Source organism: Anabas testudineus, chromosome 2, assembly GCF_900324465.2.
Source record: "Anabas testudineus chromosome 2, fAnaTes1.2, whole genome shotgun sequence".
In the NCBI taxonomy this organism is placed as follows: domain Eukaryota; kingdom Metazoa; phylum Chordata; class Actinopteri; order Anabantiformes; family Anabantidae; genus Anabas; species Anabas testudineus.
The window spans coordinates 14191969-14213286 of NC_046611.1; the positions used below are offsets into that span (position 1 = coordinate 14191969).

The 21318-nt window shown below is 40.8% G+C and overlaps 2 protein-coding genes across 3 annotated transcripts in view; both read left to right on the forward strand.

Moving 5' to 3' along the window:
- Positions 1–21318, forward strand: part of LOC113163498 (protein NLRC3-like) — a 228039-nt gene that overhangs the window by 97862 nt on the left and 108859 nt on the right. The gene's annotated exons all lie outside the window — the stretch shown is intronic.
- The window catches only part of LOC113163264 (5'-AMP-activated protein kinase subunit gamma-2-like), a gene marked incomplete at its 3' end in the record, with an annotated part of 33484 nt that overhangs the window by 11648 nt on the left and 518 nt on the right, over positions 1–21318 (forward strand). Inside the window, exons 5-16 of the mRNA XM_026361724.1 lie at positions 11116–11372; positions 14134–14182; positions 15296–15405; positions 18419–18500; positions 18631–18689; positions 18950–18995; positions 19094–19148; positions 19424–19550; positions 20031–20196; positions 20286–20323; positions 20407–20553; positions 20848–20941. Coding sequence (XP_026217509.1) covers positions 11116–11372; positions 14134–14182; positions 15296–15405; positions 18419–18500; positions 18631–18689; positions 18950–18995; positions 19094–19148; positions 19424–19550; positions 20031–20196; positions 20286–20323; positions 20407–20553; positions 20848–20941 — 1230 coding nt within the window. The remainder of the gene's footprint in view (positions 1–11115; positions 11373–14133; positions 14183–15295; positions 15406–18418; positions 18501–18630; positions 18690–18949; positions 18996–19093; positions 19149–19423; positions 19551–20030; positions 20197–20285; positions 20324–20406; positions 20554–20847; positions 20942–21318) is intronic.

The window sequence follows — 21318 nt, forward strand, 5'->3', positions numbered from 1 at the left end:
TTTATATTGGATCTGATTGGCCCAAGTTGTAATTTGTTTGTTGACTCACATATACAAACATAGTTTTTACCTGTAGATCATGTAACGTGTATTTGTGACGTGTCAAATACAATTTTATTAATAAAGTTCGGAGGCAACAGTCGATGGCACTGCTGCCCCTCATTTACATAAATAACAAGTGATAAGTGAATATCAGATTATATACCTGCTCTGTTTGTGTGTGTGTGTGTGTGTGTGTTGTAACAGTGTCTCAGTTTGTTTCACTTAAAGATTATTGAATTAAAAATCAATTTAGTCTCTATTAAAGGAAATAAATCAGCTTAGCTGGAGATTTATTATAGCACCGACACACACACACACACACACACACACACACACACACACACACACACGTCCGCTCACTAACCACCCTGAACCATCACAGCTAGATGTGTCACCCCCCAACACCTGACCTGGACCTGAAGCCTCCGATGTTGTGAGGACCAGACGACACGACAACTGAATAGAAACATGTTCACAAACTGCATGGACATGTACGCCACACACACACACACACACACACACACACACACACACACACTCCGCCCCTCCCGCAGAAATTTCCGGAAACTGAACTTGGCACCTCTTCAGTTAGAAATGTTGGCAGCTCTCGCTCTCTCTCACACACACACACACACACACACACACACACACACACACACACACACACACACACAGAGACACACACACACACACATTCCCACACTGACCGTGTGAAGTGAAGCAGAAACAGCTCGGTGAAACTCTGATGCTGGTGTTTGATGTTCAGCTGCAAACACTGACACTCTGTGACATCACACACATGTTGACTGTAGAGCAGTCTGGGTAATGATGGTATCGATCCTCGGACCGTTCATCTGACACCACCAGGAGGTCTGCACGGCCACGTGTTTGTCTCTCTGAGTCCTAACTCTGTGACATGAGACACACCCTGATTATATCATTATCTCTGATGTCCCCCACACAATGAAAGCTCCACAATTAACCTTTGAAGCTGCAGAACTTCAATCACAGTCTTCATGTTTTGAGGTTTTCTTCAGTATCACAGTAACACAATGACAGTTGTCTGAATATTTGTGGATTCACTGCAAATCGGAGCTGATCACTGAGAATTCAGCTTTTTTTAATGGAGAAAATACCACAAAGTAAAATAAAAATAGCATCTGTTAGATTTGACTTCCCTCCTAAAAAGACATAAAGTCGGTCCGGTCTGAATGTGGCCTGAGGTCTGGTTACAGTCAATGTTAGTGAGAACCCTCAGCTGAGTGAGTTTCTCTTGATCCTGTTGAGTCTGCTGACAGGAACAGGAAATGACATCATCAGACAGACTCACCTGGACTCTGCAGAGTGTCCTGATCTGACCTCAGCAGTATCAGGTCTAACGTGACGTCTGCAGGCTCATCAGAGACCCTGATCCAGTTCCATACTGGATCAGGGTCTCTGACTCTCTGTGTGTTTGTGGTTCAGTTTTTGGTGCCTGAGGATGAATCTGCCTCGAAATCATTAGATTTAAACTCAGCTGGGCAGCTGACACAGGCTCTTTGTGACTCGCAGTAATGAAATTAAACTCCCAGCGCTGAACCAGAACTTGAGTAACAGTTGATCTGTTCCGTGCTGGAGTCCCGCTGCTGTGTAAGTAAACAGTGACCTGATATGAGAAAGCTGCTGCTTTATTATCTGCTCATAATCCCTGTAACTGTGATCCTTTAATAAACCAAGTGAAGCACATCAGACCCAGATGGAGCAGAGAGTGCGTTTGTTTTTGTCATCCTCGGGGAGAAGCAGAGCTGCACTGCAAAAAATGTCAGTGACGCTGCCACTTTAAATCATCTCAAGGTCTTAAAGGCTCACACTTAAAAAAAAAAAGTCCTGTTCCTGCCACTGACTGGACGGAAACATCATCACTGACAAATCACGTCAGCAGATCACACATCTGTTCACTCATAGGTTATTTTCCTCTCATTTCTCTTACTATGTTTAGGTTCAATCTTTCCCACGTTATCACAGTTTGTCTTCATCTCCTCTTTAAAAACCTGTCTCTCTGTGTCCAGTCCTCCACCCAGCCGCCTGTTACACCTACTCACCTGTTTGCTGTTGTCCAATCATTTGCTTCTGTCTCCCACAGCCACCTTACCTGTGTCCAACTCACTACATTACCTCATCCGTAAATACACCAGCCCGGTTTCCCCAGTCGTTGTTACCTGAGCTCTTCACTGTCAGGGTCTAGATGTTGCTTGTGTTGTGGGATTTTTGGACTTTGGACTGTTGCTGACCACGTTGGTCCCCCTGCTGAGAAACCTTGTGACGCTGGTAACGATCTTTTCCTGTTTCTGGACTTCAGGTCTGTTCCTCTGTTTGCTGATCATCATTAAAGGTAAACAGCAGGAACTTCCTCTGTGTCTGTCTGGTTCTCAGTGTCTGAGTTTGGGTCTCCTGCGCCTCGGTTACACTTTCTTACTGAGATTTGACAATGTTCTGGTTGTTGAAACTGTTTAAATATGATTCCTCTGTGTGTCAGCTGGAAGTGACCTCTACTTCTGCTTCTGCTAACTTCACAATGAGTGCTGTTGTTGTCTCTCGCCTCATTGTGTGAGAGGACATTTACATCAAGCTGAGTGTGTCTCTTACTTTCCCCTGGATCTGCTCATTGGTAGTAAAAAGCAGAACTGTCGTCCCAGTGTTTGAGTCTGTGAGGGACATGTTGACGGGTAACTAAAGGATAAAACCTTTAGATTGACTTTGGCTCCATTCAGAACATTTGTTCTTTGTTTTAAAAAAACATGATGACCCTTCAGGCTCCAGACGTCAGACCAAGCACACCTCACAGTCACTGAAGGTGTCCTGTGAAGTTTTCCTCTAAACAAAGTGTCTCACTTGTGTTTATCCTGCATGGTTAACCAGCCGTTTGCTTCAGTAACAGAATACTGTCACGGCTGATCAACTCTGGGAAGTTGACATGGTGGTTTCATCTTTCATCAAACATGACGGCAAGGTGAACAGAGTTTCTGTTACAAAGTAGCTCAACGAGGAATGTGCGTGCACGTGACTGGCCAACACTGGTGTCATCATCACCCTCAACCAGACTCCATGAAAAAAAGAGAGATTTAAAGCAGAGCTAAAGTCCAGCGGTACTACTCTCCCTTTACAGTATCATAGATTTAAAAGCAGCAGACTTCACTTCCTAATGTTTTGCAGTGTAGACAGGAGAGGGAGGTGTGGCTAACAGGGCAACAAGCCAAACACACGCACACACACACACACACACAGTCAGGACCATAAACACAGTGAGCAGTGATACTCTGCAGGGCTCGGACACCCACAGGACTCTGCTGCTGGACTAACACTTTCATCCTCACACAAACTGACTTTTTACTGTCGGTTTATCATCTGTGTGTCCAACCTCTTCACCCGAGGTGGAAACTGGATCTACCTAATGTCGGACTCTAGTTTCTCATTTAAAGGATCAGTTTGAGGATTTTTCTCTACAGCTGGACGAACTGAAGCCGCTCAGCTTTTACTTTCCTGTTGACTTGATGTTTGACGCTCAGATCGTCCTCTCTCCCTCCTCTCAGCTCTCAGAAAACTTTCAGGAGATCTCCATTAGAAAACAGATTTACTGGGACTCTTATTAAAGATTCTGCAGCAGCCAATCAGAGCAGGGTTTCTGACTGTGGAGCCTCTGGATTGGCTGAGCGCTAATTAAGCCTGTTTTAGTTTAATTAACTTACAGTAAATGTCTTTGTCACAGCTGGAAATCAGAATAAAGCAAAATTATATTGATATAACCTTTAACACATTTTATAGTTTGATTTATGATCAATTATGAATTTTGTTTATTTTTATTGTTTAACTTAGTTTTTTCTTAATTTATTAATGAATTATTGACATTTCTGTAGCTTTCTTTAATGTTGATTTGTTGAATTTAATCGACTTAATCACATTTTCACAGACTTTTTTATTAACTGATCTGTAGTTTAGATTAGTGCCTGGATAAATATATCTTAAATTATATTATTTTTTCAGCTGATTGTTTAAACATGTAGTCCAATTGTTTTATACCTTATTAGCATTGTGGTTTAACTTAGTTTACTTTAGTTCAGTTTCCATCTTTGAAAATAAAGATTAGTTCCTGAAGATATCTCCTCATAAAATAGTTTATTTGACTCTCAGTGTAGCATTTCAATGTACAAGTAACAATTTACATTGTTGTATGTAAATTTGTTTCATGCAACAATTTATTGATTTCTTAGAGCTCTAAAAAATTATATAAATACTTTATAAAGTTATTTTTATTTATTCCTGACACAACTTTATGGAGTATTTTACATCTAATTCAGCTTTGTGCACTTATGTAGGTTCTGTACATAGATCATTTTTTTAAACACTTATTCAGATATGTATAATTTATTTAGTAAGTATCAATTTATTTGTTTTTGAATTATTTTTTCCTTTGTTAACAGTAGACTGTGTTATTTCAGTCAGCAGAGACAGTGATTATCAGGTTTGTGTTTTTGTATCTTTACGTTTTTATGAATTAACTGATCTGATGGCGATGAAGCGTTTGAGCAGCCTGATGCTGAGGAAGTGGAAGGAGAAGGAAAGGTGGACGGGGAGGAGGAGGAGTGAACCATATGGAGGAGGAGAGGAGGAAGAGGAGGATGAGGACGAGGAGGAGAGAAAAACTGACACGAGAGACAGACAGACACACAAACGGATGCTGAGGAGGAAGTCAGAACCCTGTGGACCGATGGAGGGCGGCCAGAAGAAACAGGAGAAGAAGAGCGATGGAGGCTGGAAGAGAGACTGCAAGAAGTCTGAGTTCGACGTGGAGGAGGAGGACAGGAAAGACAGGAGGAGGACAGAGACAGGCAGAGGAAAAGACAGGAGGAAATCTGCATCATGGATCATGGTGGATGAGAAAGCAAGTGGACAAACAGACAGGAGGCAGAAGGAGGTGGACAGACGGACGCTGAGGCGGCGATCAGAGCCCTGTGGCCTCCTGTACGTCCAACTACTTCCTCTATCCAACAGGAAGAGGAGGGACCTCCTGCAGAGACGAACAGGACGCAGGACGTCCTGCAGTGAGGAGGTGTGTGGACAGATGGATAAAAGGCAGGGAGACAGACAGATGACGCGGGGGAGGTCAGAGCCGATCGGACCTCTGGACAACAGTAAGCATAAAGACAGCATGGACACTTCGCTGTAGTGATAGTAGTACTAGTAGTAAATCTGTTTATGTTTAGTCTGGGACACGTGCACATGTTCCACAGCACCCATACAGAACTTCAGCGACCCTGCAACAAGCTGTGGACACATAACAACCACAGATGATGCTTTAACTAACACACCTGAAACCAGATTAACTTCACCTCCCGTTTCCTTACTAACCACTAACAATTTCCACAGCAACAACTGAGCAGCCACAATAGATATAACCACAACCACAACAACAACGCTAAACACTGTGTTAAACTGTGTATGCAAATTATTAGCAGAAAATCAGGATCATCCTTGGAATGGTTGCGGACAATTCAAGGAACTTTGTAATAGAAAGCAATGAAGTTAGGACATCCAACCTCAGCTTTGTCCAGGACAAAAAACAGTAACAAAGGAAAAAGAGATGAGATAAGAGATGCCACTTTAATGATCCCCAAAAGGAAAACATACGTGTCACAGCAACAGAGTAAAACTGACAATAAAAAATTATGAGATGACATGATGATGATGAGAGAAGGTGGCATTGACAGTGTTGCAAAGTCTTCCTCTAGACAAAATCCAGTCATGCAAACAGTCTCTCCCTTTTTGAAATTCAATCTAGCAATTACTTAGCAGCAATCTATCACTTGCACAGAAACCCATCCACACACATTAGCAAACTGTAGCATCTCCAACTCTAACAACCTGACATTAGCAGCCATCCATGATTTTTACCAACCACCAACCAACCCCAACATCCACTAATTAAAACATTCAGCATCACCACCAACATCAAACACTGTAGGTGAAAATTAACTTTTGTAGGATGTAAATGTTTCCTAACATAAAATATCTAAAACATGTAACTACCATAAACTCCCAGTATCTTTGTGGTAGTAGCTCTGTTAGCATTTGAAAACTCCTTAGAAGCTGCTGCAAACATCATAGCAGCCACTCGCATCTCCATAGCTACCACATGCAACGCGTTAAAGTATTCAGTTTGCATGAAGCCATCTTCTGTTTCTCCATAAAGTAGCTCTTCTGGAGCTTTCAGTATTGTCACATGATCCTCATCAGCAGCCAGGGAAGTTGTTTAAATGTCTTTTTTTCTTGCAACTTTAGTACAGTTTTTTCCACAGTTGGTTAAAAATCGAAACTTCATTGTTGATTTTGAAAACAGCAGATGAGGAAACAGTCTCATCCTACGGATCCATTCAGTGGCCCTTCTGGAGCTTTCCACACATCACAGCTTTATCTCTCTCCAACATCTCTGTGTCCTGTGTGGCCTTGTCGTCTCAGTCAGTTCACCACCTGTTTTCAGCTCGTTCCCTTCACGGAATCTGTGTCAGTGTTGAAAATGTGAGAACGGGAACAAAGAAAAGGCTAAAAATCTAATCTAATCCTGTTATCGCTGTACAGGTGGACTCAGTGTATCTGTGTGCGTCAGTAGACCTGCACTTCCCACCAACACTAAACCCGTAATCACTGTTTGTGTCAGTCACTGTGTGATTAGGTTCATGTCACTCGATATCATTTTAATCCCACTGTAGCCACAGTCCGGTCTGAACTATCTGACTGGAAACAAGGAAGAAGCCGAAAACTAATCCAGTCATTTAAAGTGACTGGATTTAAACTGCAAATTGTTAAATTAGGTACTCGTTCAGTGGAGACTCAGTGTAACTTGCTAAATTGCACTATGGAATTTGTAGTTGTCTTCGCTCCTTTAACGTTTTATGTCTATAAGCTTCTTATAACTTTGTGTCAAAGAACCAGATAATTTTTAAACAGTTATTTCTTCTATCTTTCTTCTATCGCTCTCTAAATGCTGTATTTCATGTTTAATGGTCATTTCCATCTCCTCTGCTCAGATCTTTAACTCCTCATTTACAAGACGGTTTTAGATACTTTACAAAAACTATTACTGATGAAACATTTCAACAGCTTATAAATGATCTACTTACATTTTTTTACTTATAATAAATTATTCAGTTTTTTGGAAAATCTATTCAAAAATGTTTCAGCTAACTTTTTCTGGAAAACAGATGAGTAGAGAACTAATTAGAGTTTTATATAAAATAAAATATACTGTATTTTCATAAATCTCCTAAAGGTTTTCCTGAAAAGAGTCATTTAATGAATTTCCGAGGAATTTAATTCAGAATATCAGTAATAGTAGTAGTAGTAAAATATGTACTGTGTATAAAGCAACAACAGAGTTTCTATTAAGAACTTAAAGTTTTTTTATGTCAAAAGTAAACTTAAAAATTAAAGAAACTGAATTGAATCGTTTAAACTATCTCAGAAATGTTTCTGCATTTTCTTGTAATTAGAAAAACTCAATCATTCTTTTTCTAAGAAAGATTTAGAAAACAGTTTTACTAAAAGAAACTTCACAACTTCAGCAGTAAAACTCTGCTTTTACATCAGAGTACATCAATACTTTTACATTTTCCTCACTCTTCTCACGTACCTTAACTTCAGTGCCTTACTTTCACATGTACTGCAGTTTTTGCACACTGTGGTATTAGTAATAAAGGGCCTGAATACTTCAGTGGGTCGAGCTGGTCTGCCTTGTTTACATCCTGATATGAGGATGTGGGGGAGATAACGCTCTTCAGGGACAGTTTGTGGTGTTTGCTGTGTTTTTGTTGGTCCACAGTTTAAAAATGAGAGTTTGGTTTCCAATAACTGGTCCCCACAGAGTATTAAATCCACTGTGTGTTACCGTAGGGGTTTGACTCATTCCTATCTAATCTTTTAAAGTGCCTGTTGGTGCCCCCCCCCCTCACTGTACAGAGTTTCCTATTAGCAGATTGGTGTGTGTGTGTGAGACAGGAACAACGTAACCTACATTATTCAGCACACACACACAGTCTGTACTTACTGCTCTCCATTGTTACGTCTGGCCTGTTGCAACATTATTCACATTTTTCCGACTGTGTCCACAAACCCGACGTGAGCTGCAGCAGGGGAGACAGAGAGATAATGAGCGACAGACACAAAGATAAAGAAAGTTTTGGTATTTTAAACAAGGTCAGTTTGTTCTGCATCAGCTCCTCCTCCTCCTAAAACGGCACTAACCAGTATATTTATCCTCAAATGACTGTGTGACGGAAAAGTGTCTGTGGTGGTGATGAATTATCTCCATCTCTGCCTCACGCTTCTCTGTCTGATTTAGTCTCAGCTGGTTTCAGAGACACAAACTCTCTGGAATGTTAACATCCTCCCCGTTAGAAAGTTACAGGGCTCAGTCAAGGACACAACAATCCCAACTTCAGCTCTTTGTTTAATGTCCGGACACAACTTTACTCTTTTGGTTTCTCTTGCTGTGTTGTTTGAGCAGCAGGAAGCAGCTGTTTTCTGAGCTGTAACAAATGCACACGGTCAGAGAGCAGCTGGTGAGTGAGCATGGTGGAGTCAGACATTTCCTGCAGCAGCTGGTGGAGACCAAACACAGAGCTGAAAGACTCCACGTTAAGTGATGTATATGTTAATGAAACAATAATCAAAATACAATAATTTTGAACACGAGTCATTAATTAAATATTATTCCTGATAAGACTTTCTTTTACTTTTGAGTAACTCTTACAATGTAGCACAGGGCAACACACCTGAAGTGGCTCCTCCTACCCACACATCTGTTTCCCCTGCACTGCTTCAGGCCTCAGTATTGCCTTCAACAGTTTATGCACACAGTTCCTGTTTTCCAGTTCCCTCAGACTGTGCGGTTTCCCTGAACATGTCTATCACAGCAGGTTAAACAACAATGTTTAAAGCAGCAACAATCTGCTCCCGATTGGAACCAGAAGCGATAAACACGCCACAGGATACATACAGTAACTACATACATTAGTTGTAGTTTTATTACAATGTGCTTAACATTCACATCATATCATAAACATGTCTACACAGCATACACTGAACAAACTGTACACTGATCAGAGATCTCCACCTGCTTTTAAGACTCTGAACCAGAAGAGCTGAAGACTGAGTGGGGTGGAGAGAGACTGTAGATAAGGAGTCAATTTAAACTGGTGGCCATTGCAGAGGTAAGGGAACAGGCGTGATGGTCAAACAGTTTTTTCTTGTTAGGACTGTGGCTGCAGCATTTTGGATCAGCTTGAGTCCGTCCGCAGTGTTTTTAATTTGATCAGTCAGGAGTCTGTTAGTGTATCAGTGCAGGTACAAGTTGAGACAAGAGGCTTCTTACTGAGTAAAAGCAGGTTTGTGATGTTGGTTAAAAGTGATGGTAACATACAGCATGTTGGTGACTGTTATGCTATGTATGTTATGGGTTATGTTATCAATGTTGCCTCGCAGGTTGTTAATTATCTTGAGATCAGTATAAAGTATATGAGTTTACATCCTCCAGAAGAAGTCAAGTCCTCACATTTAAGCCGTGTACTGTATGTATTCAGTGTGGTATCAGGAGAACAACGGACAGCATGGACAGATAAAGAGCTGGGAGATGTTGTCTTTGTTCCACTACCTCAGACAGAAGACAAGCTCACTAAAAACCCAGACCACACTGCTCTCCTACTGTTTGCGCAACTGTTACCCACTGATGAGCGATTTCAACACTGAAAATACCACCTGTACAGCAGACACCTTTTTAATTCACTGCTGCCTGCTGGACTGGATTCATATTGTGTTTAACTAAAGCATATCTGGAAGTTGAGTCAGTCTAAAGATAGCTGGCTAGAGACCACAAAGCTCCAGGTTTGGTCTCACTTCACACATGGCTTGAATATGCTCATTGTGTGAAACGATGGAAGTGGACGGTGTAAAAAGATGTAAAAGTCACGCCTCTGCCCTCCCTTCCTATCCCCTAAATTGAGTCGTTAGGTGTGACCACCCTTACACCAGCTTGGTGAAACATTTCGACCTAACAAAAAGAAAGTCCAGTTGCCACGACTCATCTTTTACAGATTTATTTTAAAACATGTTTTTTAGGTTTTTCTCAGTGAAAGTCCTGAAACCACAGGAAACAGTTCACTGACTTAATATTTCTAGAGAGATGTTGATGCTTTCTGAACAGGACTCACTTGAAACCATGATTTGGTTTTGTTCAAGTTCAGTTCTGGATTCAGCTTCCAAACCAACCCAGGCTTCAGAAACCCACAGTGAATTAAACAGAAACCCTCTTGGACCAATGCAAACTTTATTTATTATTGTGAGACATGAGTTGTTCCACAGTGCGTTTATGTATCTGATTATTCAGAAACTTTCTATTCTGGTCTGCAGCTGCCACAGAGGAATCACATCCTCCATCACTGCTAAATATAGAAAATACCACCCTGTGTTTATATATTCTTGTGAGAACAAGTGTGAGTTTTACACAGGAAGTCCAGACATGTTACTGTAAATCTCTACTGAAAACTGCTGCTTTTATTATTTCACTTTAATAAACATTATGATTATTATATATTGTACTATACTGGTTTAAAAAACAAATAATTGTAATAGTATTTTACCGCTGTGATCAGATGTTTTTTAGTCATGTATTTATTGTTTTCATAAACCTTAATGAATGATACATACAGTGTATTATATTAGTATCAGTTTTAACTACTTTATTTATGTGCAGTGGTTTCATCTGTAACTAATTATCTTTCTCTATTTAAATATTTTTAACTACACTAAAATAAACTTTAAAATAAGGAAGTCTGAGCACTGAAAACTACAATACTTCATCCTGAGTGTGTGCTCAGGTAAAATACCTTGAAGTACTGCAGTATTACTCAGTGTGTCCTGCAGAGGGAGATGTTTCGTCTTTTACTTCTTAAGAAGTAATTTCTACCTTTATCTTTCTCCTTCCCTCCTCTCTCCATCACTCCCCATCCTCCTCATCCTCATCCTCCCTCCTCCTCCTCCTCCTAGCCCACAGCCTCTCCTCCCCTCCTCCTCCTCCACCTCCTCCCTCTCAGCAGGAGGAGGTGAGTGTTTTCCGTCTGGAGACGTATCTGACGGAGCCAAAGCGTCCAGAGACCAGGAGGCTGCGCTCCTTCTCCTCCCCTCCCGACACCGGACAGCCGTCCTCCTCTTCCTCCTTCTTCTCCACCACCTCCGCCTGCTGCCAGCTGCCTGTCCCAGCCCCACGTCCTGCTCCTTCTCCATCTCTTCCTGTGTGGAGGCCGGTGAGTGACTTCAGATCCTCTGTTTGTTGGCAGCTGATGGAAACAGTCCAGTGATGGATGAGATAGTTTCAGACAGATTGTGGTTTTATCCAAGTTTCAGCAAAGGTGGTGAAGTAAAGTCAAAGCTGATGTAGGAGTCCGTCCTAGTAAAAGGATGGTTCAAAGTTCCCGTTTACAAACAATCTGCAGTAAATCCTGCTCCCTCTGTCCCGTCACACTGTAGTTTAATGATTTATCTGGTTCATTATAACTTTGTGTTAGATGATTTTTAAAAATCAATCTGAAATCAAAGAAACGAAAAGAGCTGAAACCTGTCAACCTCAACTTCGGCTGTGCTCGGGTCCGATCGGCTATTTCCGGAGCGTCAAGTGAACACTGAACTAACGAGGTGGAGACCGGAAACCTATTTCAAAATAAGATATTCAGTGACTATAACTTTTCTTAGCTGCAAAAGGAAAAGAACTTTAACACTACAGAACTGCAGTTTAGTTTTATGACAGGAATATTCGTCATAAAAGCAATGTAATCACTCCATCATCATGTGTTCTGTTTTTACAAATCCACAGTTTTTAGTTTAGTTTAGATTAAGTTGTTATTTTAAAAATATCATGACCAGCTGCTTTATAACAATGGACAAGTGGACACAGATGTATAAGTAGACAACAAGATTACACAACCAATTTTGTGTGCTATGCATGGCCTGGAAAAATTTAGAGCCTAAAGGATCAGTTACTCAATCAATCAAAACCACACAGTCTGTGGTCAATAAAGAAAACAGGTTCAAAAACAAAAACAGATAAAATCTAAAGACTAGTAAAACTCACAGAGGACATAAAATGGTGGTGTTTAATGTTTAATCCATTCTACTAATGGTAGTTTCAAAATCTGATTATTTGCTAAAAACATTTAATCTATACGATTGAAAACGTCAAGTCAAACTAAATTAAAATGTTTACATATTGTGGTTTTCCCATTGAAATAGTCGTTAATCTATTTTTCTTTATATTATTGCCACAGTTTGTCTCACTTTGTGTCTTTGTTGTCACTAATAGTTCATTTGTGTGCAGTAATTTCATTTAGCTGAGGGCTTTTATTGTGAGATCCGTCGCCGGAAATGTGGCCTGTTAGCTGTTAGCTTGTTAGCCGCTGCGGCTCCGGTGGTCGCGGCTGCTGCTGGTTTAACCTGACACCGAGGGCGGACAGCGGCGACCGTTAACCGGTAAATCAGGTCTTTCGAACCGGACGAAACGAAGGATGGAGTCGTGAGGAGTTTCTTTATTCCCGGTTAAACATCGTGAGGTCGCCACCAGCAGAGAAAACAGAGGAACTGACGGTTTATGAACGGCGTCTGTCAAGTAGGTGCTAGCTAACGGCACCTAACGTCACATTTCATCGTTTAGCCGCAGCAGCGGGAGCAGCTTAAAAATAAACGACTTTCTTCACAAACATCGATCTCACATCATCATATTAGCAGTCAGGACAATATCACCTCATCGTGTTTAAGATGACATGCAAATCTAAATATCGGCTGGTGTTTCATCACCGTATTACTAAATAATACGGAGACGTGATTACCTCAATACTAATTTATCTGTAACACTGGAGTCCTGAAAATCAGGTGAAATTAAAATGAAGATGTTCAAAATCTGCTACCGACACCTGGTTATGTTAAAGTCAGGGTCATTTAAATCGACGGGCCGCTCAGAGACTATTTATATTTAATAATTAAACCTATTAATAGACGACGAATGGTTTTCTGACGGATTTAAATCTCGTTAATCTCTGTAGAAATGTGGCTCCAGCATCTGCTGCCTGTTCTCATTTACATTCAGTGTTATTAGACATCACAGGTTTGTACTGTGAGAGGAAACAGCTCCTGTGGATTAACACTGTGTTTACTGATAATATTCAACATGTCTTAAAGTCTGTGGACAGCATGTGTTGATGTGCTGATGGACCAGACTCCAGTCTGTTCTGCAGGGATTTGATTTTATCAACATGTCGCTGGTTTATTAACATTGTCTATTATAAAGATAAAAGATGTTGAGTGACAAGTAGCTTTTTGGGGGTTTTCCAGCTTTTTGCTGTAACTGAGGTCCTGAACAAATTAGTTCACTGTGGATTTTAAACTAATGTTTATTTGTTTACATTTTTTTACCACATCTAATGAAGTGGTCCAAACCTTTCACTGAGAAGCAATAAATAATAAATAGAATAAACTGAACATATTTGGGTTTTGATAGATGCTCCTCTCAGCAGCACCTGTACCACACATTCAGTTATTATGGATGTAAACATGCAGGAAATGTTTCAGGCACTGTGGCTAATGGAGAATAATTCACATTTTCAGACATTATCCATTAATAAATGAACACTTCTAGTCTAGTCTACTAGTCTACTAGATTCAGTCAAACCTGTGTTTTGCTGGTTAATTTACTGTGGACTGTCACAGTTTCCAGCAGTTAATTACCTTTCTGATGTGAAACATCCTTATTATAGCTTACAACAAGTTACTACTGCATATTTAGTGCAGAGGAAACACATTTACTGAAGAAACTGAACTCATGACCTGATCATGGATCATTCAGGAATAATCCAAATAATTTATTTTTATAATCCAGCTAGGGACTAATAACAAAAAAAAACAGCTTTTACATTCAGTAAATGTAAATGTGCAGAAAAATGTTTTCTGAATCAGTTGTTCTGTTTTAGGTCTCCAGATGTGTTGTTGACTGACTGATTGTGGGTGTTGTATCTGCAGGTGGAGGTTGCAGACGGCATGTCGGAGCAGCTCGACCCTGATGATGCCGGTAAGACTCTGAACTGCTGAGTAGTCACGATACAAATGTTCTAAACAAGAGGAAAAAGAGTCGTTGTCAGGGACTAATTTCAGCAGTGGATTAATCCTTGTGTGGAGTGTCTGCTCTGCAGATGAAGGAGTCTTATTCAGTGTCTGAATCTACACATGAAGATAAACATGGTCTCTAACCAGACTTTTATTCTGAAAGTTCATGTTTTTGCTTCCGACGTCTGAGACAATAAGATTGAAAACATGTTTTTATCTTGTCTGCAGCAGTCACCTGTCGATAAATGAATGATGAATAATCAATAATAAATCACAGTAAAATGTCCCTTTAATACTCTCCTAACGTTCTGGAGTGGACATGTAGGACAGACTCTGACCTTCATCAGTCTGAACTCTACAGAGCAGGGGATTCTGGGTAGAAGGACAGGTGTGTTGACACCTGCCGTCAGCTGTTTCTGTTATTTCTGCTCCATGACGCCTGTGTCCTCCTGCTCCCAGCATGCTTTGCAGCATGACTAAGGGTTGACTGCCAGATGTTAAGCAGCCAGCAATCAGCTGTTCTGTTGTCATGGCAACAGACAGCTTAGAGATCTCTGTAGTCACCAGGGCAACCAGTGTGCAGAGATTAAACGGCAACAAACAGGCAGATTGTTGAGAGAATTATGACTCAGCTGGTTGTGGGTCTGAGCTCACAGGAAGCTACTGGTTTTAACTGGTACCAGTTTCTGATCCAGTAACAGGTCAGCTGGTATCAGCTGTTGTCTAGGTTCAAAGGACACAACAGAAACTTTAACATACAGTGTGAAACTGTCTCTGTCCAACAGTGTTAGATGTTCTGAAGATCAAATCGCTTGTGTGTCAGTCATTCAGGTTTGAATCACTGATGTCTTCGTGAGTTACTGTAGATCAGTCGTTTGTGAAGTTTCGCCTCCTGTAATACATCACAACTCAGTCTTCTCTACTTCTATCATTCTCTCTTGTTTTATTCAGCTGAATCTGGCTCAGTAACAAAGATTCATGTCCAGTACTAAGTACATGTACTCAAAATTAGATGTTCTTTAGCAAGAACCAGCTGACTGATGGTTTGATCTTGGTCTCCTGTGTTTCCTGTCTGCAGCGGTAGAGGAGTCGGAGAGAGACATCTACATGCGCTTCATGAAGTGTCACAAATGCTACGACATCATCCCCACCAGCTCCAAACTGGTGGTGTTCGACACCACCCTTCAGGTGAGACTCTAACACATGTGCAGGTGGTGGAAATGACTCAGCATGACTCACTGCTTTGTCTGTTGGTACTTAGAGACTGAGCTGAGTCCTGGTGGACTGAGAGAAAACAGACACAGCAGATCTGAGAGGGTTTTAAATCAGTAAATACAGTAGGTAAACGAATGCTCTGATGAACTGATAAATAGACAGATTTTTGTTTTCTTACTGTTTTTCTTTATCAGAAACAAACACAAAACTGAGCTGCCAAGGTGTGCTGATGTTTTAAAGTATAGTAAAATTGTTGGAAGTGGTTAAATCTTCATACGTGAATGAGTTTCCGGGTTTGTTCCTGATGCTTTGGTGTGTTGGAAACTGTCATCTTCACACTCTGTTCTGTGTAGAGCTGCAGATTATCATCAATTAGTTGTATTGTTGATCCATGACTTATGTGTCTGTGTTTCAACAGAGTGTGACATGGTGGCTTCTTAATACAATAACACTCAGCATTAACTGCAGTTGTATTAAACCTAACCTGTCAGTTCACACACATAAATGGTTACTAATGGATTTGCACAGTATCAAGCTGCTGCTGTAGATCTGTAACATCTATGTGACAAAGGAAATTTCTGAACATAGGTTTATGTAGAAATGATGTTCCTTGTTCCAGCTGATCAGCAGGAAGAACCATTCAGAAAAAACATGGTAAATAAGAACAGTGTGATGATGAAGGATAATGTGGAGCTGTATGAGCAGTAGTGATTGGTCTGTTTGTGTCATGACTCACTGTACTGATGTGAGAGCAGCTGCTGTTCACACATTCTGTCTGTTGGGACAGTTTTACAGCCTCACAACTTTAATTCTCAAAAGAAAAACTCAGCGTTGGAAACAGACAAACAACATGTTTCCTAAAATATAAAATCAACCTTCTGCCATTAGTGAGTTTACAGCAGCTGGTGGTAAAGTCATGATGTCATGAAGTCTCAGATCTGATCTGAACATCTTGTCAGTACAGTCTGGTTGAGTTTGAGATAAGAACAGAGTGAAGGACTCAGCTGCTTCTTTCAGCACAGAGTCAGTCATTCATATTTAATGAGGAGTCCAGATTAGTCTGTTACTCACAATAGGTTTTAACGCAGCTATTAATCATTCAGAGAGTAGAGAGAGTGGAAACAGTGGAGTCAGGAGGTTAAAGGACGTCCTGACACTGCTGTCATCATATTTCTGTAATTAAACCCTTGAGATGATTTAATGTCTTTGTTCAGAGTTAAACATATCTCTGATCCACAGCAGCTCTTGCATCATCAGCACTGTGACTCAGACAGCAGAGAGTCCTGTTAGTTTTAGATGTGGAAGGCTGAAAAACTAAGGCTTTGTTTATACTGCAGGCAAAAATAGCCCAGATCAATTTTTTTTTTTTTGAACAGCCCAAACGCCATGAAATCTATTTTTTTTTTTATCAGACCTGGCCTGCTTTTATATGTGGTCCTAAATCATTGGATGTTTTCCAGTGTGACCTCAGTCTGAACAGTCAGGTCACATTTTATTCGACTTTGACGTCACTGTTGTGTGACAGGCACCATAACTCTGCGTTAGCAAGAGCTTGGATAATAACAAACATGGCTGACAGCGGTGATGGAGGTAGTCAGCGGAGGAACAGTGAGGTTTTGGACTGAGGTTTTGGGGAGTCACCTCTATCCAAGCTTACTTATGTGTGCTTCTCACTTCTTAAACAACCATGTCGGAAGACACATCCTAAGGTCATGGAAAAGATGTTAATCTGTTTTAGAAGGGTCAAATTATTTACTAAATAAAACAAAAAGAACATCTAAGGAGATTGATGAAACTACTAAAACTGGGTTAAGAGCTGCCCAATGCATTAGTAAAAACTGGAAGGATAGTGGGGAACCATCATCATCAAAAAACGTGTGGTTGGAAAAAAATCTTGAATGATCGTGATCAGCAATCACTGAAATGTCTGGTAAAATCAAATTGCAGAAAAACAACAGTAGAACTCATAGCTATGTTTGATAGTGAAAGTAAGAGCATTTCTACATGCACAATGTGAAGGGAACTCAAGGGATTGGGACTAAACAGCCGTGTAGCCCTTAGAAAACCACTTGTCAGTAAGGTTATTCACGAAAAAAAGCTTCAATTTGATAGGGAGCATAAAGATTGGACCCTGGAGCAATGGAAGAAAGTCATGTAGTCTGATGAGTCCAGATTTCCCCTTCCAGGGTTCCAGAGTGATGGGCGTTTCATGGTAAGAAGAGAGGTGGGGGAAGTGATACAACTATAATGCCTATTGCCTACTGTACAAGCCTGTGGGGGCAGTGCTATGATCTGGGGTTGCTGCAGTTGGTCGGGTCTATGTTCAGCAACGTTATGTGCCCAAAGAATGAGGTCACCTGACTACCTGAATATACCGAATGACCAGGTTATTCCATCACTGTTTTTTTTCTTCCCTGATGACACGGGCATATTCCAAGATGACAGTACCAGGATTCATCGGGCTCAAATTGTGAAAGAGTAGGTCAGTGAGCATGAAACATTATTTTCACACATGGATTTGCCACCACAGAGTCCAGACCTTAACCCCACTGAGAATCTTTGGGATGTGCTGGAGAAGGCTTTGCTCAGCAGTTTGACTCTTCCATCATCAAAACAAGATCTTGTGGAAAAATTATGCAACTCTGGAGGAGAATAAATGTTGTGACATTGCAGAAGCTTATTGAAATGGTGCCACAGTGAATGTGTGCCATAATTAAAGCTAAAGGTGATCCAACTAAATATAAGGGTGTCTGTACATTACAGACCATCTGCAACACGGACCGTTTAATAAAAAAAATATGAACTTCATCACCTTCATGAATGAGGATTTACCTTTTCAAAGTGGTGTTCCTAAAAAACTGGACTGGATGCTTTGTTCTGAACTTCCTATACTACTATGTATTATTTATTGTGTGTTTCAGAGGAAAAAGAGCTTTTTATTAGAACTACTTCTAGAAAATTGTTATAATTACCCTTTCTGTTTCAGGTGAAGAAGGCGTTTTTTGCTCTGGTGGCAAATGGGGTCCGAGCTGCTCCACTGTGGGAGAGTAAGAAGCAGAGTTTTGTAGGTGAGTGTGGTTCCTCCACGTTCTCCACAGAGAAGAATCTGTGTTTAGCAGCACATACACATGTTATTGTCACTCTGTATTAAACTCTTTCTTTCCTGTGAAAGCTAAAAAAACTCCTTGTCATTTTCAGGAATGTTGACCATCACAGACTTCATCAACATCCTGACCAGATACTACAAATCCCCCATGGTAACACGCACGCACGCATGCACGCACGCACCCATCAGGAACATGACTCTCATCTATGATTCCTTCAGCCTTCAACGTTAGCAGACGTTTTAGTTCACATTGCTTCTGTTTCATGTTTGATTCATGCTCACTTGGCTACAGGTGAAACAGCAGCAAACAGCTGCTCTTTAAGTTGCTGTTTTATCTTTAATGAAAGATCTGTTGAGACTGAGTCATGTTTACACAGAGCTGTTCAGTCTTTGTGTCTGTGTCTCCGTTAGGTTCAGATCTATGAGCTGGAGGAACATAAGATCGAGACGTGGAGAGGTAACAACTGGTTCATCTGTTCTTCGCTTCAGCAGTAACAGTTTAAATACGATGTTTGACAAGTTAATAACAACATGTGTGTTGTGTGGTTCTGACAGAGCTGTACCTGCAGGAGACCTTCAAACCTCTGGTCCACATCTCACCTGACGCCAGGTACCAGAGCTCTGTGATTGATGTAAACAATATTAAAAAGAAGAAAAGAAAGGAAAACAAGGAGAAAATGTAAAAAACAAGGAGAGGAAACAAGGAAAGTAGAGTAGGAAGTGAGTAGATAAGAAGAGATGAGATGAGGAAACAAGAAATCAGACGAGAGCAACAAAGAAGAGGAGAAGGAAAGGAAACAAACAGCTGTAAATTTAAATTAAATTTTTCAGACCTTTTAATAAAACACAACAATTTAATTATTCATTTGTGTTTTTTCCTCTCAGCATCTTTGAAGCCGTGTACTCTCTGATAAAGAATAAGATCCATCGTCTTCCTGTCATCGATCCAGTCAGCGGGAACGCTCTCTACATCCTCACTCACAAGAGGATCCTCAAGTTCCTGCAGCTCTTTGTGAGTCTCTACTTACTCTTATGTGTCCACATATAGATTCACCTACAGTACATGTCCCACATCAGAGGGGGGGCGGCTCAGACCCAGTTCTGTATCCATCAAATGTCTCAGAGCAGAGATAATCAGTTCTTAGTCATACGAAATTGAGACACTTGATAAATACAGGAAGAGCAAACATCCAATCAGAGAGCAGAGTTCCACCACATGTTTGACTGTGACACTAAATGTAAAAGTTTGTAAAAGTAATAAACTCAACATCAGTACTTCACACTTTGTGCTGTTATGATATTGTATTTTTTTTATTAATATTTAATTATCCACAGCAGTACTGCCCCCTGGTGGACAGAATACGGATTAAAGCTGTTAATGTGCAGGATTGTGTGATCATCCGCAGCTGTTACTGATCAACGTGTGTGTGTGTGTGTGTGTGTGTGTGTGTGTGTGTGTGTGTGTGTGTGTGTGTGTGTGTGTGTGTGTCAGGTGTGTGAAATGCCCATGCCGGCCTTCATGAAGCAGACTCTGGAGGAGCTTGGTGTGGGGACATACACCAACATCGCCTACATTCACCCCGACACTCCACTCATCACTGCTCTGTCTGTCTTCACACATCGCAGAGTCTCTGCTCTGCCCGTCGTCGACCACCATGGTAACCATGACAACAAAACCAAGTCCTGCTGCTAATGGGATCTGGTTTAATGTGGGTCAGTGTGAACATGTTGTTTTCTGTGTCTGCAGGTAAAGTGGTGGACATCTACTCCAAGTTTGACGTGATTGTGAGTAAACCTGTAGCTCTGTAGTCCTGGTTAGATTAGTGCGTTTACTGTGTGAGGAAACCTGTTTGTGTGTTTGTGAACAGAACCTGGCTGCAGAGAAAACCTACAACAACCTCGATGTGACGGTCACTCAAGCTCTCAGACACAGGTCTCAGTACTTTGAAGGAGTTATGAAGTGCAACAAACTGAAAACACTGGAGACCATCATGGACCGCATTGTCAAGGCCGAGGTAACACACACAAACACACCTGAATGTTTTGTTTGGTCTCATGATGTCACAGTTAACTTTTTCTTTTTGCCCTGAGAACAGAAGTCGGTCAACAATCTTAACTGATCAATGAAGCGGTCAGGCTCCTGTCAGTGTTTGTGATATTTCTCTGGTTTGGTCTCTGCTCAGGCCTCTTTTAAAAAATAAATGTATCACATTGAGTGCAGACAGATCACATATTGATCAAATCATCACAATAACACATATGGAGGGGTTCATAAACAAACAGCTCATTTTTGATTTATCTGTGTGTAGGTTCACAGGCTAGTTGTTGTTGATGATGAGTCTCATATCGTCGGTATCGTGTCCTTGTCGGACATCCTGCAGGCACTCGTACTAACCCCAGCAGGTAAACGCACATTCTGTAAGTTTGGACTGTATTTTATTGTTTTAATTAAACTGCTTCAGATAAACATGTCTCACAAACACGAAGTATCAACATGCAGATCTGACTATAGCATATATTCTAACACAGACACACAAAACAAAAAAATAAAAATCATATCATATATATTCATAATATAACATAACAAAGCAAACCAACTAAAACAGTTCCAACAGTCTGAACCCTACATATAAACATGTGTAAATCACAGTACTGGTCCAGAAACAGGATGACCACTGGTTTCTTTTTGAGAAACAGAATCATCAAAGTCTTATATTCTGCTAAAAATGGAAACACTGGGCAGTGAACGTCAGGTTTTAGACAGATGGTGACTGGACACC